The sequence below is a fragment of the Dermacentor silvarum genome, chromosome 5, assembly GCF_013339745.2.
Source record: "Dermacentor silvarum isolate Dsil-2018 chromosome 5, BIME_Dsil_1.4, whole genome shotgun sequence".
NCBI lineage: Eukaryota > Metazoa > Arthropoda > Arachnida > Ixodida > Ixodidae > Dermacentor > Dermacentor silvarum.
In genome coordinates, this window is record NC_051158.1 from 91,074,158 (window position 1) to 91,101,170 (window position 27,013).

General features: G+C 44.6%; 1 protein-coding gene across 1 annotated transcript; it reads left to right on the forward strand.

Annotated features, from left to right (window-relative positions):
- LOC125945892 (sodium-coupled monocarboxylate transporter 1-like) lies at nt 1-26,503 on the forward strand. Its single transcript, XM_049668275.1, has 7 exons — nt 1-109; nt 327-394; nt 7,354-7,440; nt 8,751-8,923; nt 15,605-15,708; nt 19,093-19,199; nt 26,198-26,503. The coding sequence occupies exons 2-7, from the start codon at nt 347-349 to the stop codon at nt 26,282-26,284; spliced, it is 606 nt and encodes a 201-aa protein (XP_049524232.1). The 5' UTR covers nt 1-109; nt 327-346; the 3' UTR covers nt 26,285-26,503.
- Nucleotides 26,504-27,013: the final 510 nt, after the last annotated feature.

A 27,013-nucleotide genomic window follows, 5' to 3' on the forward strand; every position in this document is an offset into this window, starting at 1 on the left:
ACCACATCGTCCATTGTCAACTCTCAGGCTGCTGTCGTCTACGTGGACATCCTCTCTCGGCACTTTAAAAACCTCGAATCGAATGTCCGCTGGATAACTTGCAGCGTAGGTCTGTGTGGGAACTATTAACTTTTCTCATATTTATGGCGGCGAACTACCTATTTGGAAAATATGAAAGCAGTATTTCCACTTTAGTACACCAGAGGAATGATGTCATCAGCAGTAGTTTCAGTTTCAAAATAATTAAAGTAATGCCCAAAATTATGACCTTTATGACGGCGAATGTCAATTCCCCAAAACGCCTTACAGTTCTTTTCTCTCTGCAGCATTTCTTATCGGAGCTCTCATGACGTGCTACAGCTGCGTCATTGCCTACATGGGATCTGTAACAACGGTAAGCACGTCCATTCGCCATTCGCACGAAATGTAGCCCTCGCTTCTTGGCCAATCGCCCGCTGTTGGTAGGCGGCATAGTATGGAAATTATCATAATCAACACGCGGCGATGAACCGAAAGAGCTAGGTGGCGTTGGCTTATTAGTGGTTTATTGGTTAGGGCATCAGGCTGCTGGGCGAATGGGCGTTGTTCGAATTGTCCCGCCGCACGCGATTGTGTAGTTTTTAATTTTTTTTAATTTTTTGTGTTTGTGAGGAGCAATCTACTGGGCGAGAACCCGAAAACCAACTCAATGTTTAGGTGACACTACGAGATGGTAGGCAAAAAAAAACTTCGACTAAAAAAATCTTAGGGGACCTAAACACTTATGAATAGTTATTGCGAAAGCATTATTGCCCAATTGAACGGCACTGAGCTGTTCTTTGAGTTTTGCGCTGCCAGTAATGTACCATAGCGGAACGGCAGCCCAAGCCAGCAAGCCGCAGACACCTGGGGTGCCAACGCCTCATGCCACAGACGCGGCGATGACCTCTTCCATCATCATCATCATCATCAGTCTATGTTTATGTACACTGCAGGACGGAGGCCTCTCCCTGCGATATCCAATTACCCCTGCCTTGCGCTAGCTGTTCCCAACTTGCGCATGCAAATTTCCTAACTTCATCACGACACCTAGTTTTCTGCCGCCATCGACTGCGTTTTCCTTCTCTTGGTATTCATTCTTAACTCCAATTGTACATCGGTTTTCCATCGTACGCCTTACATGGCCTGCCCAGCTCCATTTTTGTCTTAATGTGAACTTGAATATCGGCTATACCCGTTTGCTGACTGATCCACACTGCTCTCTTCCTGTCTCTTAACGTTCCATCGCTCTTTGTGCGGTCCTTAACTTGTTTTCGAGCTACTTTGTTAACCTCCGAGTTTCTGCCGTATATGTTAGCACCGGTGGAATGCAACTGATTGTACTTTTATTTTCAACGACAGTGGTGAGCATCCCAGTCAGGATTTGGCAACGCCTGCCGTACGCACTCCAACCCAATTTTAGTCATCTGTAAGTTTCTTGCTCATAATCAGGGTCCCCAATGAGTAATTGACCTGGATAAACGTACTCCTGTACAGACCCTAGAGGCTGACTGGCGATCCCGAATTCTTGTTCCCTTGCCAGACTATTGAAGATTATCTTTGTCTTCTGCCTATTCATCTTCAAACGCAACCTTAGACGTTCTCGATTAAGGTTATCAATCATTTGTTGTAATTTGTCTCTATTGCTGAATAGGAAAATGTCATCTGCGAACCGAAGTTGCTGAGATATTCGCCGTTGATCTTCACTGCTGAGGCTATCCAGTCTAAGAGTTTGAACACTTCTAAACTTTCAGTAAACAGCATTGGAGAGATTGTCTCTCCTTGCCTTACCCCTTTCTTCTTAGGCAACTTTCTACTTTTCTAGTGCAGAGCCAAGCTAGCGGTGGATTCCTTGTAGATATTTGCCAAGATATTCACGTATGCCTCCTGCACTCCTTGATTGCGCAATGCCTCTATGACTGCTGATATCTTTACTGAATCAAATGCTTCTTCATGATCTATTAAATGCATGTAGAGAGGTTGATTCTAAGCCGCAGATTTGTCGATTACCTGATTGATGACAAGGATATCATTCAGCATAGAATGTCGCTTCCAGAAGCCAGTCTGTTCTCTTGGTTGGCTGAAGTCAAGTGTTGCCCTGATTCTATTGGAAATTATCTTGGTGAATATTTTAAACAATACTGAAAGCAACCTAATTGGTCTATCATTCTTCAATTCTTTAACAGCTCCCTTCTTATGGATTAGTTTAATGTTGGCATTCTTCCAGCTCTCTGGTACACTTGAAGTTGTCCGGCATTGCGTTTAAAGGGCCGCAAGCTTTTCGAGCCTGATATCTCTTCCATTTTTGAATAAATCGACTGGTATTCCATCTTCTCCAGCAGCTTTTCCCCTGGTTATGTCTTGCAAAGCCCTTCTAACTTCATTGCTAGTTCTAGACGGAGTCTCTTTATTCTGTTCATCACTAATTCGAATGAAAGTGGCTTGGCTGTTCTGGGAACTATACAGGTCAGTATAGAATTCTTCCGCTGCTTCTGCTGTGTCATCGAAATTGCTGATGATATTACCCCTCTCATCTTTCAGTGCAGACATCTTGCCTTGTCCTATGCCAAGTTTTCTTCTGACTGATTTCTTGCTGCGTCCATGTTTTACTGCTTCCTCAATCTTTTCCAATTTCGAATATCCCTTACTTTCTTGTTTATCAGTTTTGACAGTTCAGCGAATTCTACCTGATCTCTCGAGTTTGACACTTTCATGTTTTGTGGTTTCTTTATTAGGTCATTTGTTACTTGGGAGAGCTTAGCTAGTGGTTGCCCTTGGTGCCTTACCTCCCGCTTCAATCGCTGCTTCTGAAATCAGCCAAGTTACGGTTTCATTGATTACCTCTAGGCTGTCTTCATCTTCCTGTTCTATAGCTGCATATTTGTTTGCGAGCACCAGCCTGAATTGGTCTGCTTTTACCCTTACTGCGTCTAGGTTTGCCTGTCTCTTCTTGAGTAGTTTTATTCTTTCTCTCTTCAAATTGAGAGAAATCCTAGACCTCACTAACATATGGTCACTGCACTTCACCCTACCTAACACTTCTACATCATGCACTATGCTGGGATTGGCAGAGAGTATGAAATCTATTTCTTTACTTGATTCTTTGCTAGGGCTTTTCCAGGTCCGCTTCCTGTTGCTGCCCTTCCTCACGAAGGTATTCGCTAGTCGGAGCCTATTCCTTTCCGCGAATTCTACCAAAATCTTTCCTCTAGTGTTCCTAGAATCGATGCCGTAGTTGCCAATTGCTTGCTCACCAGCCTGCTTTTTCCCCACTTTTGCATTAAGTCGCCCATGACTACAGTATATTGAGTTTGCACCTTTCTCATTGCTAATTTAACATCTTCATATAACTGTTCTATTTCTTCATCATCGCGACTAGAGGATGGGGCGTAGGCTTGTACTACCTGCATTCTATACCTCCTATTCATCTTTATCACGACCAGTGCTGCCCTATCATTAATCCTGCAGAATTCATTAATGTTGCCCGCTATATTCTTATCGACTAGAAATCCAACCCTGAATTTGTCTCGTATCTGGAAGACCTATGTAGCAGAGGACGCGGCCGTTAGTCAGCACTATATAAGCCTCACCAGTTCTTCTAACATCACTACGGTCAATAATGTCCCAGGTAAAGCCTGATAATTCATCAAATAGCCCTGCGAATCTTGCCTCACTCGAGAGGTGCGCGTGATGAACGTTGCCAGGTTGAGTTTCCAGTGGCGGCCTGTCCGGACCCAGAGATTCTTAGCATCCTCTGCCGCTTCGCAGGTCTGACCGCCGCCTTGGTCAGGTGCTCCGCAGCCACTGGGGACTGAGTGTCATGGGTTAATTGTCGGAGTCATTAGGGAGGTAGTGGCCGAATGCCGCTCCAGGGAGTCCAATTCCTGTTCTGGTGAGGGAGTGAGTTTGATGAAGCCTAATGGACCTTCCTTATTTCGTTACACCTGGACTAGTATAGCTCCACTAACTGTCGGCGATATTTTTTTTTGCTGGTGTCAGGCAGCACTGCGTGCCTGAAAATGTAGTGAAATGAAGGAGGGTTGGAACTTACAACCTTCAGAATAGACGCCGGGTGTTCTACCTCTGCTCCATGCCATCATTCTCTCATCACGTAACAACTGGCGCGCTAACGACCAGCAGGTGTTCCCTTTTGCCCGCTTTTCCAACGCCTCCTCGATAGCACAGGGCCTGTGCACTTGGATCCATCATTTCATGCTACCTTGCTCTACTGCCATAGAATTCAATGCGGATGCTGCCGAGTAAGCTGCGGTGATTTTGACTTAACCGCTTTCGTCACGCCGGGCTTGACAGTGGAAATTTTGGTCCAAGTGGCAGGACGTCATAAAGCACAGTGCACAGGTCTGCTATCTGGGAGGCGTTGGCTCTGCGCCGTCGAGGAACGCTCGTGCCGAGAGCGAGGATGATGTGACGATGCCCTCTTCCCTTATGCAACACCTGGCGCGCTTTTGCAGCCAGCAGGTGTTTTCCATTAACCCGTTCTGCTACGTCGAGCCGCAGCTCGTGACGCGGCGTCGCAGCGAATGGCAATGCAATTTTAGGTGCCTCTTCGCTGCTACAGACGACAGACGCCGGCTTTCCCACTCAATGGGTGATTTGACACGTTGGCATGAAAATACGCTCCTCTACGCTGCCTTGCGTCCTCGTGAAGAAATTCGCGGTCGTTAAAATTCCTTCAATCCCCTATATAGTTCTCGCTGCACGTGGGTTGCAGTGGAACGGTAAATCAACGTCTGAATTCAATCCTCAAATCACGCAATTACCACGTGTCTCATTTCAACATACTGTTTGCTGTATAAAGTATTACAATGTTGTTGGTGTAAGCTCAAAAAGGGCAATGTAGTGGCTGTGAGGCTAAACGTTCTGAAGCGTTCTTCATTATTACTGGTACGGTTGACGATGTTTGTTACGGTGGAAGCAGTAAAGGCGCATTAGAGTTATTTTCGAGCGAGCCTATAACTAGGAAATAAAGTTTTTCCAGTTCAGTCTTTAACTAGGTGTTTTTTAGCTGCACCATATTCTGAAAAATTGTGTGTAGCAGGCAGTACAATTCTAACCTTGAGCTGAATTACTCGTAGGAGCTGCAATTACTTTTACGAGAAATGAAAATGCCTAATTGAATGATTAGCATAATTACAAAAATTCACATTTATATTAATACTTTACGGCACATACTTCAATTTCCGAATAGCAACTGGTGAGTTGGCGAGTTCGCAAGCCGTATACACTTGGAAATATTCCTCTGGACTACACCAGTTTTGAGATAATTTTCAAAGCATCGAAAGAAATACATTGGCATTCCAATTACTTTTATGTTTCAGTGCATAAAACAGCTTTTCAAAAAAGAAAGAAGTAGATGAACAAAGCATTTTTACTACAAGTTTGATCGCACATACCTGGAATCCGGTGCCATCCTCAGAATTCATTGCAAACTCACTAGCTACAATCCGTAGATTGAAATATGTGCCATATATTTATGAGTAAAGCCTAATTAGGGAGATTTTGTTAATTATTCAAAGAAGAATTTTAATTTCTGGTAGATATGATGGCCGCCTCAAGGCTCAAGGGTTAGAATTGTACTACCTGCGACAGACAATTTTTATATCTTGGGTGCAGCTGTAAGAATAACACTATATAAAGCAGCCACTTCAAAAAAATACAACACACTGCTGAAACACGACTTTACGATCCCTTCGACGCTTTTCCTAGGCAGTTTTCACAGATTAACGTGAGCGCTTCCTTTGCAGCCCAATCTCGATGCAGCGGAGTTTTAAGCTGTTTATAGAAGTAAAGAGTGCATCAAATGCGCCCAACACAAACGCAGTCGTGGAAACATGGTAATGCGAACGCGCACAGGCATCATGAAACGTCTCGTGACTTCGAGGCAGCGCATTATCTATTGATAAATCTATGGGATGCTTTAAGCACCACAATACAGGAAGTCCCCCCCCCCGCCATCCGCCCACTACTACAGGCTAAACAAAAACACCTGGAATCCTCGTGGCTAGCCCATGCAAACAAAGCGCACAGAGAAAGTGTTTTATATCGGCGTAAGCTATCGCTTGAGACGTTTGACGTCCTGAAGTTTGGCTGGTTTTCATTGAATGGTTTGTATTGTGTGGGTCCACGGCAATGTGTGCGCTAGATCAGCGTGTTAAAGCTTACCGAGTGATGAGCAATAGTAAAACAAGAATTGCCGCAGAAGCCAACGTTTCGAGAGGTGTACTTATCTCCGTCAGGGCAGCAGCTGCTTTCCTTAGTTGCGTTATTATGCACGCGTACCTGAGTCTCCCAAAGCCTGAATGGTGAAGGAGGATTATACTAAACTGGTGCGCCACCTATGTGAAAATCAACTTCTTGAAAAAGGGGGGGAAAGAAGAAGAAACGGAAACGAAGATTGGGAGGGGGCTGCTGTTTAGTTGTTACAGAGAGGCAACAGATAGGGGTAAGGCTGCTGCTTGACAAGCAGGGCTGACAAAACAGGAAACGGACGAAACATGCAAGCAGCGCTGACAACCCGGCGGACCCATCATCCCGCCAAACAGGAAGATAAGCTGCTCTTCTCTGATCAGGTTGATAACGACCGATAGGAGTTGATAAGGATCTGATCGATTACGACAAAGTTGATTACGACATATAAGGGTTGATGAACATGGCATCGAGGCGGATAAGGTTGATAACAACCACTAATGGTTCATAAGGGTCGGGTATAGTTCGATAAGGTTGATAACGACCGATAAGGGTTCAGAGGGGTTTATACTGGTCGGATTAAGTGTGATAAGATTGAAAATGACACCAGGCTACATGAATAATGCAAGTGGCACAATGCTTACACATACTTAGACAACTCCTGTGACGTTCCTGCATAAACTATTTTTTTTATTTCACTTCCGCTTGCTCAGCGTGCCGCCGTATTCTCCTCCTCCTCACCTATTGAGGGAGAGTGATCTACGCGTACAAAGATGCACCGCGAAGAAAAGCAGTTGCTGCTGTCACGAACACAAGTCCCCTTGTGGAAACGTTGGCTAAAGCGGCATCTCTTTGCTCTTTCACTGTTAATCCCTCCAGGCAACCATGTTAGTGGGGACCGCTCTTTTATTTTGGGTTTTACCCTCATCTACTGTATTCCAACATAATGAAGTTGCAGAGAATTGTGCACCACTCTGTGCACGTGACACGGGAAAGCTAATCAGTTGCCTCAATACAGCCTACTTCTATTGTCAAGAGGATAGAAATTTCCACTGTCCTCCCTCCAACACGCTGTCAAGTAAATTACATGTCGGTTCTTTTTTTTTCTTCTTTTTCACATTACTGCAGCTCCTCATCATGGCATACGGAGTTGCCACCGGACCCTTCGTGGGACTTTTTATTCTGGCCATAGTTTTTCCTTTCGTGCATTCAAAAGTAAGTAATATAAACAAAATTATCCTGCTTATCAACCTCCAAGTCGCAAGAAGTAACGAATGCGACGGGATTCACCCAGTGAGACGCGGAAGTAAGGTACACCTTCCAGAAGCGCTTGTATTTAAAGTGAACGGAATTATCAACCGGTCAACAGTCGGGATGTGCAAGAGACGTTTAGAGTATTTGTTACAGGCATCTAGCGCATCTAGATGTTAACAACTAGATGTTACAGGCATTTAGAGGATCCGTTACAGGCATAGGTAGCGCTACAAGTTAGATAGAGACGTCTTGAAGAAGAAAGAACAGAATAAGGAGATGTATAGAAAAATGCTCGAAGTAAAAGCATGTACGTCATACCTGATTAGCGCAAGCAAGCTAGGTGACTATTTTCCCTACCCCATTTTAAAAGGGATACCAATAAATAATCATTACCTGCATGAGCACGAAAAATGAGTCCTTCTGCAGTACAGGCATTACGCATAGCTCATTTTGACAATGGAAATTCGCTGTGTGGTTATATTTATTCAGTGCTAAAGACATTACCGTCGAAAGTCAACATGAGATGGGCTCTGCCGGACGTTTTTCCGACCGCACTGCCCTCTTGTGATTATAAAGAGACTTCAATACAGGCATGCTTACTCTAACTGCAGAACCCAAGCAGTTTCCTTGCTATACGTAAGCCAGAAATCGACAAATGCAATATTGCATGTGCGAGAGGCTCTTCCACCCACGGCCTCATTCTACAATATATTCAAACAATTGTTTGATTATCGTTTTAGTCATTCAATTATTAGACTTGTCAAATGTATGCGTGAGGAACACAACGAGGAGCGATGGAAGAGATAGAGCGCCTGCTACCAACAAAATGTTGCCTGATAAAACTAGCCTTATAAAGCCTAATAAAATTCGCTTCGTACTCAGAGCACATTCTGTTTTCTCCTTGCTCGATCAACTCATAAAATTCAGTTCGTCGTGAGCAGTCAGTTTCTGCAGTCCTCCTTTTGTTTAGGCTATTTGTTACACCTCTTTCGTTGAAAACTCTTTTGATAATGGTGGCACGGTTAATTAGACCGCCCCTTTAAACAGTCTCTAAAAACACTCATGTAAACTAGCTGCTCGTTTGTGCACTTGCAGGTTTACATGGCCGCTAAAGCTTGGCTTTCCTTCTCACGAACTTAAGCATGTGAATACTACCCCTTCGGATTGGCGTTGCATTGATCTCATTGCCTGGACAAGACAATAGATACTTATTCGACTTCTAAACCATGCCCCGACTGATTCACACCTATGCTTTTTTTGTCTCATCGCAGGGAGCAGGAATATCGACCCTGCTCATGCTAGCTGCTGAAGTTTTTGCACTGTGGAGGTATATTGACAGTGGCATCAAGCCGCCACACATGCCCGTATCACTTCACTACTGTCCGGACAACACCACCTTCACGTCTTACGGCACAAACCTCACGGTCGCCTTTTCTTCGAACAGGTGCGTGTGCAAATAACTCCAATCATGCCTCTAGGCGTGAGGTGTCAATCTTGTGTATTTATTCTGGTATGAATTTACCTCTCACGGAAAGTGGTGACAACGCCGTGTTGAGGAAAAGTAGTTAGGCGAACACAGGCATACTTAAGCGTTCATACCTTCTTGAATGAATAGTCCAGGAAAGTTGCATAACATTACATTTTTCTTTAGTGGCCAGGTCTTCTTGCGACCATATTGCAGTACTTCAGCCTTACAATGAGGATTTTGCACCGCATCCAGAAGCGGGCACCTTGCTGCTGTATTCAACAAAACGACGCCGCCGCTAGAGAAAACCATCGCTGCATCTAGAATGCACTGTATCTGATTATTAACCGTGTTTGCCTAAAATTACCTCAGCCAAGACAGAAGACAGAAGTTCGACGACAGAAACGACAGAATATAGAAACAAGACAGAAGTTAAAAGGAAGGCTAACTTGACGAAAACAAGTGTTCGTGATGAAGCGTTGCGTTAAAGCCACATTGTTCGTTCGACTACTGCTCAGCGATTCATTCACTTGCGATATTAGAAATTCTTGCAACAAATAAGTATCCAGGCTCTACTAAACAACAGTTTCTTTAGAGAATCAAAGAATGACATGACGTGAAAGCAATTCTAACAAGAAATTAATATTTTGCCGCCGCACATGATGTCATCTTAATTTAAGGTAATGGTATGGAAATATATAAGCAGAACTTTGCACACTCTTGACAATGGTTGGCTAAAGAGAACAAATCTCTAGTACAAACATAATAGTATAGTCGATCATCGACATTAACAAAAGAACGGATAGGTACAAGCTCCTTATATAATTTTTGTTAGTGCAACTTCATCAACGCTACCATGCATGTCGGACGCGAAATCACAATATTGGCCAAAGTTACCCTATTATAATAGCTCAATTATTATTATACCTATAATAACAATAACAGCTCAAACCAGTAACGTGGCAAGTTGAATTCTGATATACTGGTATGTTTTTTTTTTCTCCTGGCAAAAAAATCGGAGTAACTTGTTACCACAACCTATTTCAGTAATGCACATGGTTAAGGCAAACCGTGGTGGAACAGCTAGCTTTCTGCCGCACAAAATATTAGAATGCCTTGCGTTGTTTGTTCACGTTGTTTTTTGCAGAAAGCAACATGGAAAAAACAGCGAAGAACATAATTAGCCTTAATCGCAAGAGGTGGTGACAGTTGAAAATAACATCAGTCCACCACTACAGTACTACACAAATGTCTTTTGTGCTCAAGGCATCTGTGAAACTATGGTTCTTTTACAGCTGTTAAGGTATTGGTTCAAAGATGGAGACAGCAGAATATGATGGGACAAGTTGCTGTACTGCACAAGCCACGCATTTTCTGCTAGTTCAAGCGCATGCTCTGCCTTGTGTCGAGTTCTCTTCTTCAACCACTGAGTTTTTTGACATTTCTTTCACCAAGAAAAAAATGCTAATTGGATGGGCTTTCACACGCAGTTCTCTAGCCTGCTTGGAGCAGTGGTGAATTGGGGTGGAGAGGGGAGTGGTCTTCTCGCATATGATATGAAATGTATAATGAGCATTTTGCTTATGGACTACCAGGCAGATCTTTTACCAAAGAACGAATGTTTTCTGCAGTAAACATTTCGCAGCTGTGCACGTGGTAAATGCTGGAAGATTCTTGTTCCTCCAAAACTTGATGCTTTGGGCACTCCTAACTGCACAACTTCACAAGGTCCTGTCATGTTAAATGAGTCTGCTCCGACTACTTTACTGTTTCGACCTTTCTGGATAAGTCGTGCTATAGCCTGCGTGTCACATTGCTGCCTACTAACTTGCTAATTGTTAGCATGAAAGGAAATATCCGCTGTGATGGCTCAGTGGCTTTGGCATTCGACTGCTGAGCAAGAGAAGTGGCTGCATTCCAATGAGGACAAAGCGCAAAGTACACTCGTACTTAGATTTAGGTGGACTTTAAAGAATCTCAAAGGATCGGACCTAATTACAAGCCTTGCAGTTTAGGATCCCTTGTAAACCACTGCGTAGCTTTGGGATGTTAAACCACCCCACAGCTTATGAAGAACTTGACATTTATTGATTGCAGTGGATTACCTTGAAAAGGGTGTTAAGACCAGATTCGTAGAGCATATTAGATATTTATCTCAGAATTTAGCCCGTTCGTTCAGTTATTTACTGCATCAAAAACTGTAGCTCGTTTCAAAAGAATTTTACATCTCTCTGTGTGTGCACATGTAACAGGTCTCGTGAAAATTGGAGTGTTGCTTCGAAACATCTTTTTTCACGTTGGCTTGCTGCTGCTGCTTTGTGCTTGTCCCAAGTGTTTACTATTCTGCTATCGCACCTAAGTATGAAATTTTGTTTTAGCTAAGCAAGCATTGTCATAAAAAATTTACCTGCTTTTGTCACTTGAGTAATGAATGGGAGTTATATTTTCAATGTACGTTGCTGTTTTACCTTAAGTGGCTGATGGTAAAGTTTAAAGCAAGCTGAAATTTCGCTTAAAATGTGATATTTACTAAAAGTAGCAAAAACTACGAAAGAAACAGAAATGGTTTCCTGAGAGAGATTTGGTATTGTAATGCTCTTACTTTGATCGCAAAATCCGTTTGGGATACTTCCACATTGCACATTTCCACACCAATCATTTGTCGAATTTGGTTTATGCAAGTTGGTGCCACAAATTGTTAGGTGGTGGCGTGGAGCAGAGGTAGAACACCCGGCTTCTAATCTGTGGTCGTAAGTTCGAATCCTCTTTCATGCCACTACATGTTCAGGCTTGGAGTGGCGCCTGACACCAGTAAAAAAATATCGCCGAGAGCTAGCGGGGCTATATTAGTCAAGGTGCAACCAAATTAAGAAGGCCCTCTCTGCTTCAACAAAGTCACTCATTCACCAGAACAGAAATCGGCCTCCCTGGTGCAGTATTCGGCCACGGCCTCCCTCATGACTCCCACAATTAACTCATGGCCCTCAGTCCCCAGCGTCTGCGGAGCACCTGACCAAGTAGGTTGTCAGAAATGCGACGCGGCAGATGGTGCTAAGAATATCTGGGTTCGGACAGACCGCCACTTGAAACTGAACGAGGCAACGTTCAACACGCGCACCCTATCAAGTGAGGCTAGCTTAGCAGGGCTATTTCAAGAATTATCAGGTATTCCCTGGGACATTATTGGCATTATCGAGGTGAGAAGAACCGGTGAGGCTTATACAGTGCTGGATTAGGGTTACGGAATGGATACCGAGAAGGGCAGCGCAGTCGAGGTGGGCAGAAAACCAGATGGGTTGATGAAGTTAGGAAATTTGCAGGCGCAAGTTGGAGTACGCTAGTGCAAGACAGGGGTAATTGGAGATTATTGCTGCTGCTGCTGCTGCTGCTGCTGCTGCTGTTGCTGCTGCTGCTGCTGCTGCTGCTGCTGCTGCTGCTGCTGCTGCTGCTGCTGCTGCTGCTGCTGCTGCTGCTGCTGCTGCTGTTGTTGTTGTTGTTGTTGTTGTTGTTGTGGTGGTGGTGGTGGTGGTGGTGGTGGTGGTGGTGGTGATGATGATGATGATGATGCAGTGCTGACTAACGGCCACGTCCTCTGCTAGAGAGGTCTTCCAGATAAGAGAGAACTCGGGGTGGGATTTCTATTCTATAAGGACGTAGCGGGTAACATTGATGAATTCTACAGCATTAATGAGAGTGTAGCAGTCGTCGTAATAAAGCTGAATAGGACGTACAGAACGAAGGCAGTACAAGCCTACGCCCCAACCTCGAGTCACGATGATGAAGAAATAGAACAGTTTTACGAAGATGTTCAATTACCCATGAGAAAGGGGTGCAAACTCAGTGTACTGTAGTCATTAGCGACTCCAATGCAAAAGTGGCAAAAAAGCAAGCTGGTGAGCAAGCAAATGGCAACTACGGCATCGATTCTAGAACACTGCAGGAGAGATATCGGTAGAATTCGCAAAAAGGAATAGGCTCCGAATAATGAATACCTTTTTCAGAAAGCGCCACAACAGGAAGTAGACCCGGAAAACCTCTAGTGGAGAAACTTAGAATGAAATAGATTTCGTGCTCTCTCCCGATCCCAGCATAGTGCAGGATGTAGAAGTGTTAGGTAGGGTAAGGTGCAGTGACCATTGGGTAATGAGGTCTAGGATTTCTCACAATTTGAAGAGAGAAAGAGTAAAATTAGTCAAGAAGAAACGGCCAACCTAGATGCAGTAAGGGTAAAAGCAGGCCAATTCACGCTGCTGCTCGCAAACAAATATGCAGCTTTAGAACAGGAAGATGAAGACAACATCGAGGTAATTAATGAAACCGTAACTAGGTTAATCTCAGAAGCAACAATTGAATGGGAGGTAAGGCAGGCATCAAGGCAATGAGCAGGTAAGCTCTCCCAAGTAACAAAGGACCTAATAAAGAAAGGGCAAAACATGAAAGTGTCAAACTCGAGAGACAAGATAGAATTCGCTGAACTTTCGAAACAGATCAACAAGGGAAAAGTTAGGGATATCCAAAATAATAACGTGGCAAAGGTTGAGGAAGCAATAAATATGGACGCAGCATGAAATTAGTGAGAAGGAAACTTGGCATAGGATAAGGCAAAATGTATGCAGTGAAAGATAAGCAGTTTAACATTATCAGCAATTTCTATACCATTGTAAAAGCAGTGCAGGAATTCTATACTGACCTGTACAGTGCCCAGAGCAGCCAAGCCACTTTCATTTGAAGGAGTGATGAACAGGATACAGAGGCTGCTTCTGTAACTAGCGATGAAGTTCTAAGGGCCTTGAAGGGCATGAGCAGGGGAAATTCTGCTGGAGAAGATGGAATAACAGTCGATTTAATCAAGGACAGAGTAGATATCATGCGTGAAAAGCTTCGCCCTTTCTACGGAAAGCCTGACGACTTCAAGTGTACCAGAAAGCCGGAAGAATGCCAGCATTAAACTCATCCACAAGAAGGGAGAGGCTGAAGAATTGAAGAATTACAGACCAATTAGCTTCCTTTCAGTATTTCATAAAATATTCACCAAGATAATTTCCAATAGAATCAGGGCAACACTTGACTTCAGCCAACCAAGAGAACAGGCTGGCTTATGGAAGCGATATTCTACGATGAATCATATCCTTGTCATCAATCAGCTAATCGAGAAATTTTCGGAGTAGAATCAACCTCTCTATATGACTTTTATTGATCATGAAGAAGCATTTGATTCAGTAAAGATACCAGCAGTCATAGAGGCATTGCGTAATCAAGAGTACAGGAGGCATACTTGAATATCTTGGCAAATATCTACAAGGAATCCACAGCTACCTTGGTTCTCCACAAGAAAAGTAGAAAGATGCCTATCAAGAAAGGGGTCAGGGAAGGAGACACAATCTCTCATATGCTATTCGCTGCATGCTTAGAAGAAGCATTCAAGCTCTTAGACAGGGAAGGCTTAGGAGTGAGGATCAACGGCGAATATCTCACCAACCTGCCTTTGCGCATGACATTGTCCTATTCAGCAATAATGGGGACGAATTACACCAAATGATTGAGGACCGTAACCGAGATAGTGTAAGAGTGGGGTTGAAGTTTTATATGCAGCAGACTAAGATAATGTTAAATAGCCTGGTAAGGAAACAAGTATTAAGGATCGCAAGTCGGCCTCAAGAGTCTGTAACGTAGTAGGTTTATCTAGGTCAGTTGCTCACATGGGACCCTGATCATGAGACAGAAATTTACAGAAGAATAAAATTGGCTTGGAGTGCATGTGGCAGGCACCGTGAAATCCTGACTAGGAGCTTACCACTGTCATTGAAAAGAAAAGTGTACAATCGTTGCATTCTACCGGTGGTAACAAATGGGGCAGAAGCATGGAGGTTAACAAAGAAGCTCGAGAACAAGTGAAGGACCGCACAAAGAGCGATGCAACGAAAAATGTTAGGTCAGACATTAAGAGACATCAAGAGAGCGGTGTGGATCAGAGAGCAAACGGGAATAGCCGATATTCTAATTTTCATTAAGAGGAAAAATGGAGCTGGGCAGGTCATGTAATGCGTAGAATGGATAACCGGTGGACCATTATAGCTAAATAATGGATACGAAGAGAAGGCAAGCGCAGTAGAGGACGGCAGAAAACTAGGTGGGATGATGAAGTTATGAAATTTGCAAGCGCAAGTTGGAATTAGCTAGTGCAAGACAGGTGTAATTGGCGATCACAGGGAGTAGGCCTTCGTCCTGCAGTGGACATAAATATAGGCTGATGGTGATGATGACCCTAAAACTACAAAAAACTTGAATGTGAAAACCAAACAAAACGAGAGTACAAAAATATGCTAAAAGACTAAAGTTGAATCAATGCTTCATGCTTTTGAATACTTCGACACGAAACCATTGTCACGTGCGAACGCTAGTCGCCAGCATTGTTCTACAAATATCCGTAATTTCATCGCCCGCAGAGTGGTTCTCTTTGAGGAAGATTAAGAAATATTATTTGCTTGCAGTCTCGTCGATTTGCAAACGGGCGGCAATTGCTTTGTGGCAAGAGATGTTACTGAAGATTCAGCCTCATAAACAAACGTTTCCATGTCAAATCTATTTACTGTTTTGTAGTGGGGTCACAAAATTATCTTCGGAACTTTTATGCAGCATTGGTTTTGTGCTCTTCTGCAGGTCACAGAGAAATGCAGCGTCCACTGCATTATCACCATTATGGAGCTCTCTCCTAGGCACACTGGGAACAGTTCTGCTCGGCATACTCATAAGTGTAATCACAGGTACATGCTTGCATATTTTAACGAATAACCTACAATTGTGTATTTTGCAGAACGCATCAGGCTCAAGGTTTTTGTCAGAATTTTATTAATCATAACCACATAAAGCGAACAGACAACGAAGCCAAGGATAGCATCGGGGAAATTAAGTGTAGTTGAAACTGGAATGTAGAAAATAATGAAGAAAAGGGAAATGAAAGTGGACGAAAAGATAACTTGTCGCCGGTGGGAGCCGAACGCGCAGCCTCCGCATTACGCGTGCACGCGTAATGCGGAGCTTGCGTGATGCGGAGCACGCGTAATGCGGAGGATGCGGGCTCGGCTCGCATCCTCCGCATTGTGGAGAACTCTTGCTTCCGAGAGACCAATTTTTTTAAATCTCGCATCACTTCTTTTTTTACTTTTTTTTCTTTTTAAGAATTACAATTAGAGTTGTCGGTTGTTGCAATGGTTCACTTGTACTTAGTATTTAAACATAAGCACTTGAAGCGTAAATGCCTAATTATTGGGGCCGTTATCGGGACCCAAGTGTTGCGCGGATGCTAACTTTCAGCACGGCTACGGTTATACAAGCCAGCTATAATTTACTTCTTTTGCACGGTAGTGCAAACGAAATAAAATATTCTGAACGGAGCAGTTCGAATTTTTCTTCGAAAATGCTTCATTGTGTTAGCGGTTAGTCTTAAGACTCATTTCAAGTTGCATTATGATTTACTTTGAATACCTGTAATCCGCAATAAACTAGTAATTGCTCCAGAGCCCCTCCTGTACTAATAACTTCGTGTCGTTTAAGACTGACATGAATTACATTGAAAATAAAGTCCGCAAATCGGGAAATTTAGAGGGACCTTTTTTTATATATTCCAAAGTTGCACTCTAAATATGATGAATTGTACGTCTTTTGTAATATTGTTGCACGCACGCGTGAGTGAGAAGAACGATGACCGGTGAACGTGCTTGCGGTCCCGGGTTCAAAGAGAAGAGGACGACGTTGAGTTGATCATCCAGCTGACCGCTCTTGCGCTCACCTTCGCGACCTACAATAAACGGCCCCCTTCATCCGTAAGGGTGATAAACGGTCTCCTTCGCGCGTAACAGAGTGGTGGAGGTGCGGGGTACGCGCTCACAACGGAACCGTCACTGCTGCAGCTTCGTCGAAGCCGTCGACTTGCCGGCCTCCCGCCATCTGCCGTGACCGTCTTCGACATGCCTGAAGAAGGAGCCGCTCCGAGGGCAGCGCCTAGCAGTCCACTGCAATACTACCGAGTTCCACCCACATTCGGAGGAAAAGCGGGAGAAGATGCCGACGAGTGGCTCGTCCATTACAAACGGGTGAGCAAGTCCAACGGGTGGGATTCAACCGCTCAGCTCACCAACGTGGTGTTCTCTCTGACCGACACCACACTCGTGTGGTACGAGAACCACGAGGACACGCTTACGACGTGGGAACTTTTTGTTGAAGAGCTCAAGGCGTGTTTTGGGGACTCAGTCGCCAAAAAGAAGCGTGCTGAGCAGACACTGTCGCAACGGGCACAGCTACCAGGTGATACATGCACCACGTACATTGAAGAAGTGTTAAAGCTGTGCAAGGTGGTCAGTGCCCGCATGTCCGAAGAAGATAAAGTAGGACATTTGCTGAAGGGAGTGGCTGAGGACGTGTACAATTTTCTCATCGGTAAAGAAAGCCTAAGTTCCGTGTCCGACGTCATTCGGCATTGCAGAACCTTTGAAACGCTGAAGATGCGTCGGATTACGCCAAAGTTTGGTCGGTTGGCAAACGTTACGACGGTTGCCAGTGTGGACACGAGCCCTTGCCTCGACCTTCCTTCGACCATCCGACAGATTGTCCGCGAGGAACTTTCCCGCCACGAAGAGATGTCGCGTCCAACAGCTAACCACCATGACATGTACACGTCGCGTGAGGCTATGACTGCGCCACATTCGGCCCCTTGGCAACCAATGGTTAGCGCAGCGGCCGTAGAGTACAGCGCGGCCCCACAGTCTCGGATGACAACACGCTCTCCGACTCCGCGCTATGACCGACGCGCTCAGCACACGCCTTCTCGACGCCCGATGTATCGTCATGACACACGCCATGAACCAGCCCACTACACAAGGGAAAATGACAATGCAGCTATGGTAGCGCAGAAAATGTTTAAAAGTTTCTAGGTTCAGTTTTTCGCTCCGGAATTTCGTGTGGTGCATCGTTTTCGGTAAAAAAAACGAACTAGGCCCCAGCAGACTCCACCCGAATCCATGACGTCCCGGCCATCTGGTGCGTTAACTTGAAGGCGGCGTCGATACCAGCAATTCATTTTCACGCCTGTTGGGCTTATCAAGCCTCCTGACGCGGTCAAGATGGCTTTTTAATGTGACTGGCATTCTTTGCCTATTTTAGGCGTCTAGGGTCTGTCTCTCTTTCTGTCTGTTTGTGTAGCCTCTTATGCAAACCCCGTTATTTAAAATAGCTACTACCAAAAGCCACTAGGTAGTCGGAATGCTGTCGTGGTCGTGCCATCCTCTTCCTACGCTCGTCAAGCATTCGTTGTGATACCATCGGTCTGAAGCTTGTGTGGTCATTCCAACATCGTCACTCCTACTTCGTCATATGACTCCCAGGATGTTCTTGTCGTCACGCTTTTTACACCGACTCAGTATCCCATGTTTCTGAAAAGCTTGGTCGTGTGCGCTTGTGGTCGTGATGCCATCGGGGTCAGGCCATCACCGTCATTGTAGCGTCGTCATTCGATTCTTGTCACGCCATCGTCATGACAGCATCGCCGTCACGCCATTGTTACAACACCCTCGTCATCAGCATATTGACCTCGTAGTATTGTCACGCCACCGTATTTATTCAGTCGTCGCCATACACCGATCGCCTTCTCCGTCATACAGTCGTCGTGATACAGTGGTCGCCTTGCCATTGTCGTCATCTCATTGTCATAGAGACGTCGTCGTCACAACCATCATTCTAATATCACCCTCTAATTGTCGCCATGCCACTATCGTTACAGCACCTTGGATTCCATTATTGCCCTTCTTTCTTCTCCGTTCCATCATAGTCACTCCGACATCGTCACGCAGACATGATTGGCCGATCTTAGCTAGCCAGTGTTTTAGCAAAATTGGTCGTAGAGGAGAAAGTGTGTGTCGCATGTAGCCGAACCAAGAAAGTCTCAAAATGACCACTACAAGTTCTATAAAAACGTGTCATCGGTGACATGCGCCATCATTGCCTTCCTTGAATCCTAGTGCATTACCATTGAGAGTGATCGTGAAATAGTTTCTGTCACAATCTTCTTGGTGTCTTGATTTAGTCCTACTACTCAGCTTAATTTTCATTAGTAAACTGTTAGTATACATGCGTTATAATTATTTCTCTCGCAGGTGAGCACAGACAACGTCATGCAGACGTAACCCACCTGAACAGGTGGTGTGTTCAATTCTGGCGTAGCGTAGGAGTTATGGAACCCGATGAAAGCTTCTCCAAAATGGTAAATATTTTACTTCTACTCAATATACGTTGTGCGGTACATAGAGACAGTTGTTGCAGCATTATTTACACTTCGAGATTATGTCAATATGGACATATCACGAAAGGAGATTTTTACACATTTCACTTGTACTGTTTTTATTCTTTTCTACATTGATTTTACAACTGTCGCTTGCGGGAACACATCCAGAGCCTATAAATAATGTCAATGAATCATTGACAAACGTTTCTTTTTGACGTGCAAAGCTGATTGTTGCTCTAAAAATTTTCGGAGGCTGCTCAACGTAGAGTGAATTCAAAACAGAAAAATCACGTAAATTCAGTGAAATGTGCACGTACTACTTTGTTATTTTGCCTATATCAACTATAAAATACGACGTCTCACTCAAGAATTTGCCGCATATGTATCAAATCCTCCTGAGATCCCTTGCACAATATATTATTCATTGCCCCCTTTCAATCCTTTTGCATAATTACATATTTACAATCATTTTACTTAATTAAATAAATTCTATCTCCTGCATAAGTCTGCCGAACCGTCGGCAAGTGGTTTAGAAATATTGTTACCGTCCGCGTTCGAGAATATTGACGCGAATTTGATCTAGAGCGTTCTGTCGCCAGAGATGTGGGAAACCACCATTTAGGTGTTTCGAGTTCCGTGAGATGCCTGGAAATGGCAGGAAGCACCACCAATTCGGCCATACCCACATGGAACGACTCATACCCGCATGGAATTCCATGCGGGTATGAGCCAGGGACAAGAAAGAAAGAAAACAAATGAATGAAAGAGAGGAAGGAAGGACGAAAGAAAAAACAAAGACAAGGAAAGAATGAAATCACATGCGGCGCATACCCGCATTGGGTATGCGGGTATGAGCCAGTGATACGCGGGTATGAGCCACGGACAAGAAAGCGGTAAGGAAAGAAGGAAAGAAAGGAATGAAGAAAGAAAGAAAGAGAGAGAGAGAGAGAGGGAAAGAAAGAAAATTCGGCTTCCAGAGTAGTACCGGTGCGGGTAACGGTGCGCCGGGTCACGTGACGCCCACGAACAATCAGGGTCGTTTGGCTTGTCGCGAGGAGAAAAGGGGGTTGGCGTGCACTCCGCCGTGCTTCCCTCGCCTTGTATCAGTTTCGGCGCCCTGATGGGAAGGCCGCGCGTGGTGCGTACCGCCGAAGAGCAGGCCGAGTTTGAAAAAAAATGTGGTTGATCCCTCTTATATAGGAATCGGTATAGAACACGAAAGTGAAACGTGTCTTCACAGAAGTAGTGTAATGTTTATTGCACATTGATATATAATGTCTATTGGTGTTTTGTGGCTAAAGCGCCCTTAGGCGTTGATGCACCCACGCTGACCACTGGTGGCACGTCTCCTCCATCACGACTACCAACGTCGATGACCATGAGCAACCGTCGTGCATATGGAAGCTGCACTACGCTGCACACGCTAGCACAACGCGAAAGACGAAGCACGTAACTGACACACTAATACAACGCGCAAGACAAAGCACGTAACTGAATCGTCACCGAGTCAAATCAGCGCGTACAGCGCGTCGTAATTGCAGCCTCCGCGATCAACTTCAGAAACATTTTCAGAGCTAATTGCGGAGGCCACGCTCCGCTGTGCTGAGTACGGTGAACGCCACCTAGGTGGCGTTGGTAGTGCTTCTTGATGCCAGCGTCCCTTCGAATGCTGGCATCGAGGCGTCGTAGTACTGAGACCACCGAAGCGTTCACTGTCGGTGCGCGTTAGTGTCATAATGCAGTACTTCTCTTTTCTGCTCGTAGGCGGCGGCACCGCCCCGAGCAAGAGCGCGGGTACACGGAGGAGTGTTAGATATATAAGGCGCGTCTGTGTAGCTCTCTGCAAATGCGTTTGTGGCGCAATGGGTTAAACGCTCGGCGATCTATCGTCGCGGACCGAGAGGTCGTGGGTTCGATTTCCAAATTTTGCATGTTTGTGGAACTTTTTCTTCTGGTTTCTTTCTTTGTATTATGTTCTATGACGTATTTCCGTGACGGAAATACGTCAGTGAAGTCTTGGTGGACCCCGGCATAAAACACTTTCGTGTTAAAACGGTGCCGCAAACTTGCGCGGGAAAGCGCTAGTCATCGACGTGCCGATTCTAGCGTGAGGGCTTCCGAAGCCAAGGCGAAACGTCAGCGAAGAGCCGCGTTCCCCGAGTTGGGGAGTGCGGTGTTGAGGCCAAACGCAACGAGTTTAGGGCAAACAAAGCGGAAAGCCTGCGACCGCATCGTCTAGCCACAAGCTTCGCTTACCAACATTTTCTCGACAGAGGAAGGACTGTTAATTTTTCGCAGTGGAGCTGTCCTCAGTCCAGCGTGCCCGGTCGATGACGGCGCCGTCACGCAAGAGTAGAACTGGAGAGGTCACGAGACCCGCTCACCGGGAGGCGAAGAGCCGACTAAACGAAGCGCGCGCCGGGAGGCGAAAAAAAGGCGCCAGTGTATAATTGCAGGCGTTTGCGCCGCGCGCTCTTCGCACAATGGGCGCCGCTCGGCGGGCGCTTGGCTCCCGGTCTAGCGGTAAAGACCGCAAAACAGTTCATAGTTGATTCGTTAACATTGGCTTGAATCTGATCCTATAGAAGCACTCCATTCATCCTCGTTGGGGACTTCAACATGGATATAGTTAAGTAATATTGGCTAATCGAAAAAAGAAAGAAAGGAAACGAAAAAAAAGAAACATACGCAACAGACGCGGAAACAGAACGAGAACTGCTCCGCTGTATTGACTGATTTCACTTCTTGGAACCGGCTGCTATTTTTTTAACATAGCAAGCAGTTTCTCACGCAAGCTAAATTTAAGAAAACGATTCGTAATCATTAATAAAGACCTCGTTCTATAGCGATCAGTGCACTTGAATTTACTCATCCCCTCCTCATTCCTCATAACCAAAGAGTCATTTCGATTCGCTAAAGCATGCAAATATTTTCACATTGCAAACAGCTTGATTGTTTACAAGCGAAGCTTGTTTGTGGAACAGCTTTTGTTGTTATAGGTTTCAAAAATCAGTTTTGCAAGTGCGCAAAGTATTATCGAAAGTTCAGTTCGTTAAAGAATACCATTGGGAACAGAAGCAGCAGCGCAGTCAGAACACATATAATTTCAGAGCGAGTGAAATCATGGGTAAATGACCAGAAAGGCAATTGACAACCTGCAGCAATTGTTCAACTTTGATGACCATGTTGGTGTAAGTGAGTTTGCATGCGTCTTGGCAAGGTTTCGGTAATTTCGGAAGGTAGTGCGAAGTGCATCTGCACATATGAGATTCACTCTATACTAAAAAAGAAACCCCACCCGCACTAGTAACTACACGTGAATGCACGGCGTTGAAGACGATGATTCTACAAGTTTCTCGGTTTGATCAGCCGTTGTGATGGTGCGGGTCCTGCGACTTCCTCTGTCGGAACACTCGCGAAAGGTTTTGGAAGGATCCGCGCGGTTGCATGATCTCGCAAGCCATAAAATAGTTCAAGCGAATCGGGTGCGTACGTACATGCTCTACTGGGAAAGATCGTGCCGTATATCGCCCTGGAACTCTACCAATAGATCCACGTCGGTGCGGTCCAAAAAGCGTGCGCAGCGCGCGGCTGTCACCTGCAGGGATCGGGGGCGCCAAATCTTCGACATAACGCACTGCACGGCTATCGCCTGCTTGTCCTTGAGCTGCGGCCCGGTACAGCTAGAAGACAGCGAGGACACGAAGCACATGTACACTAGGCTAGTATTTATAAAGGCGAAATCCGTATATGTCTCATGGTGAGGTCTCCGCTTCAAGGCCGTTTCAGAACCGCGTCGTCGATACGAAATGGTCCTCTTAGGATAAGAGGGGATAATGCGCAAAAAACCGCAATTAACGGTGGAATAGTCACCTCCCCACTCCATAACCCCTTGATTCACTCTTAATTCACGCTTGATTCACTCTTTATTCGCCCTGTCACTGCTTGGTTGACCTTGATTCATTCTATCATCTCGGGTTTACTTCGATCACACTTGGTTTGCTCTATCACTCGAAATTTCCAATTTTCATCACTCTTGACTGACCCTATTACACATGATTCACCTTTATTTACTCTTAATTCACCATCATTTACTCTTGATTATCCTAGCTCCCTTTATCTCATCATTAACATTCGTTTTACTCTTATCAGCCAACTAAACCTCTTTAATTTACCATCAATTCATTCGTAATTCACATAAATTCACTCTTAATTCCCCTTATTCACCACTCTGTAAACTCATTATCACCTCAGTTCCCTAGCTTAATAGTTATTCCACCCTTATTCGCGGTTTTGAGCGTATTATCGCTTCTTGTCCTAAGAGGACCGTTTCCTATCGAGGACGCGGTTTTAAAACGGCCTTGAAATGGAGACCTCACCATGAGACATACAAGGCTGTCGCCTTAATAAACAGAAAACGGCGGTTCAGTTCTGTGCTAACATTCCCGATGGTTGTCAGTCGCTTCGCTGTGGCGCGTGCCCTGAATTGACTGTAACTACGTATATGGGCGGGACTGTTCGCTTTGTTATCCACAGGCATGGCTTTAATTCTGGAGATGAACGGTTTACCTCTACGTCAAGCAGGAAAGAAGAGAAGGTCGATTTAGTACAGCAGCGTAAACAATGGCCTCGCTGAGCTGCCAACAATGTTGGCACTGGTGTCCGCGTTTTCGCGAGAGACTTAGTAGTCAATATGAGCTTCGATAACGGCGACCAAACACATTAGGTATAGTAGCGCCTGTTCTTACTTGTTCTCGATTCTCTTTTGACTTCATCACACTTAGGCTGCACGTGACATAAATTGTTGTTCGACAAAACTCTGTGCACATAAGTTCTCATTTATAGGGCGCGTAGTAACCTGGGTGCAACAATGCGCCTCATATACGCTGATATAGATGTTCTGCAACGTTTGTACATTAGGCCATATCTGTGGCGTCCTGTTTTCACATTATTTGGAGTAAAAGACCTGCAGTGGTCGTGCACGTCGATGTAAACAAAAGCATGACTTTAGTATACCGGCAGTACAACGCAGCAAACTGCACTCTAAGCCTCTTCCATCAAGTATGCGAAATGTGTAGAGAGTGAGTAAAAGGTATACTTTAGCGAGCTACAAGTGCAGAAATAAGCGATTAAGGTGGCAGTCCCACTCCGGCGGCACGAGCCCCTCGTTTTCAGTACATTTGGAGCAACCATGGCGGTTCTTCTTCTTAACATATAAAGTTGTGGTATAAACCATAAAAAAGCCTAATTCTTGTAGATTTTAACTATATATAATATAAAGAAATTGATTATAGTGATTGAGAAATAAATGTTCAAGAACAAGCATGAGATGCATGGTTTTTGCGAACTGTGTCTCAGTTGTCACCATATTTAGAAGGAACTAGCGCATTTACTGCATTGCTGCTTGCTCTGTAGCTTCAGAACATATTTGTCTATTGCCTAGACGCAGCAAAATAATTTAGAATATTTACTTTTTGGATAATTTGCTTTTGAAAATTGCCAAATATCGCAAACTTCTGTTGTAAACAGCCCGGCAACTACACGCTCTAGGAACCTAAATTTTGGATAAGTTACAATTAATATAATTTCCACCGAGGACGCAAAATTTCACTCACGTACCTTTATTTGTTTTCCTAATAATGCGGCCGAAGTTAAGTCATATTTAGAATTCTTGTATTACTTTGCCCATTTTTGTGGGAAGGTACTAAAGCTACGAAGCCGCGGTTTAAAACTAATAAAGGCACATGAATGAAATTTTGCGTCCTAAATGGAAATTTCTTGAACTATAATTTATCCCAGATTTAGCTTCCTTGAGCGTGTAGTTGCCGGGCTCTTTACAACAGAAGTTTGCGATGTTTGGCAATCTTCAAAAGCAAATTACCCAAAAAGTAAAAATTCAACATTCTTTTTCTGCGTCTAGGAAATAGAAAAATATATCCTAAAGCTACAGAGCAAGCCGCAATGCAGTAAATGTGGCAGTTTCTTCTAAATATGGTCACAACTGAGACACAGTTCGCAAAAACCATGTATCTAATGCTGTTATTGAGTATTTCTTTCTCAATCACATTAATGGAATTTCTGTATATTATATATAGCTGGAATCTACATGAATTGAGCTTTTGTATGGTATATACTACAACTTTATATCCTAAGTAGAAGAGCCGCCACGGTTGCTCCAAAAGTACTGATAACGGGGGGCTCATGCCGCCGGAGTGGGACCACCATTATGTTCCACGGCCGCCGCGTTGGCAGACGGATATCGGCGGGTTGCCCTAGCGTGACAGTGCGCTTATCCACCCTTCTGCTTGCACAAGGGCTCCCTCAGACCTTTTCGCCCAGCAGTCGGTGAGTGCTATACAGGTTTCAGGAAAAAATATGGTGCCCTGCAAAGGCACATAATAGTTATTCGCGATCTTGGCAAAGCCCAAACGACGCACATTCAACAGGGCGGCAGGCGCAGAAATTGGCAGCCAACAATTCGGCTCCTTTCGAAAGGGTTTCTCAAAAAAATTAAGAAGGCAGTTTGCGGCACTGCTTCCGAATTCCCTCGTTGGAAGTATCTGAAGATTAATCCAATCTTGGTTTGAGTCATGCCTCGATTGCTAGATTTCAATTGAATGCTGGAGGGAAAATTACGACCACCAAACAGAAAGGCGCTCGAGGTCACGCTGACAGCTATTTTAGTGACGTTATTCATAATTAAGTCATATTTTATGTCACTGGACTTGATTATGGGGTGCCTTTGATTTTGAATCAAGATACCATTTATTGTTTAGAAGTTCTCACGTTGTGTATGTGGTTCACGTCCCGGGACCTTGAGGCACTGCATCCCTCCCCTTCCTCATTTATAGTTAAGTAAAATTACGATAGGTTCACTACTGTTCACTACTGTTTTAAGTCTAATCAGGGCCAGTTCCATTCAAAATGCACTTGGTGTATTATCAACTTCTAAGCGTTACATACACATTTTTTTGCAGAACACAGAAGATAGGAAAGGCGAACCACAAATAATGAAGACACTCTTACCTTTCCAAAGAGAAGACAAGCAGGAATCGACGGTCTGAAGAGACAGAGCCAAATTATTTGTTTTCACACCAAATCACCTCACTGCGCATTCATAGATACTACGTCATGTGCACGATAGTTTAGTTGTAACGAAATCCTCAATAGATCAAAAATTGTGTATATTAGTATCAGGATTCTCGTTTTGGTTCGCGGCACCTGGATTCAGTGCTCCAGCAAGGAGCGATTCAGTGGCTTCAAGAGGTGCGCAGCATACCACATATCACATGGTGATCTGCACGTAGCCATGTATCATGCACCATACTTAGTACGACGACGACATTGGCGTTATCGCGGTATTTGAACCTTATTGGCTGAACCGCAACTCGGGGAATTCTGTGCCAAGACCAATCCGATGTATGATCTTGGTGGTGGCAAAGTATGGCTTCAACCATACTTTAACTACAATTGCTTAGATCTTGAGCATTGCTTGAGCTGCCTATAAGTGAACGTACTCTAGGCACTTTAGGTCAGGAAAACACTACTGGCTAATTTAAACATTATACCGAGTTTACTGAAGGCTAATCACCTAATAACGCTATTCACCTGACGCTAGTCACCAAATCATGAAGTACCCGCCGGGGTGGCTCAGTCAGCTAAGGCGTTGCGCTGCTGAGCCCGAGGTAGCGGGATCGAATCCCGGCTGCGGCGGCCGCATTTCGATGGGGGCGAAATGCAAAAACGCCCGTGTGCTTGCGTTGTAGTGCACGTTAAATAACCCCAGGTGGTCA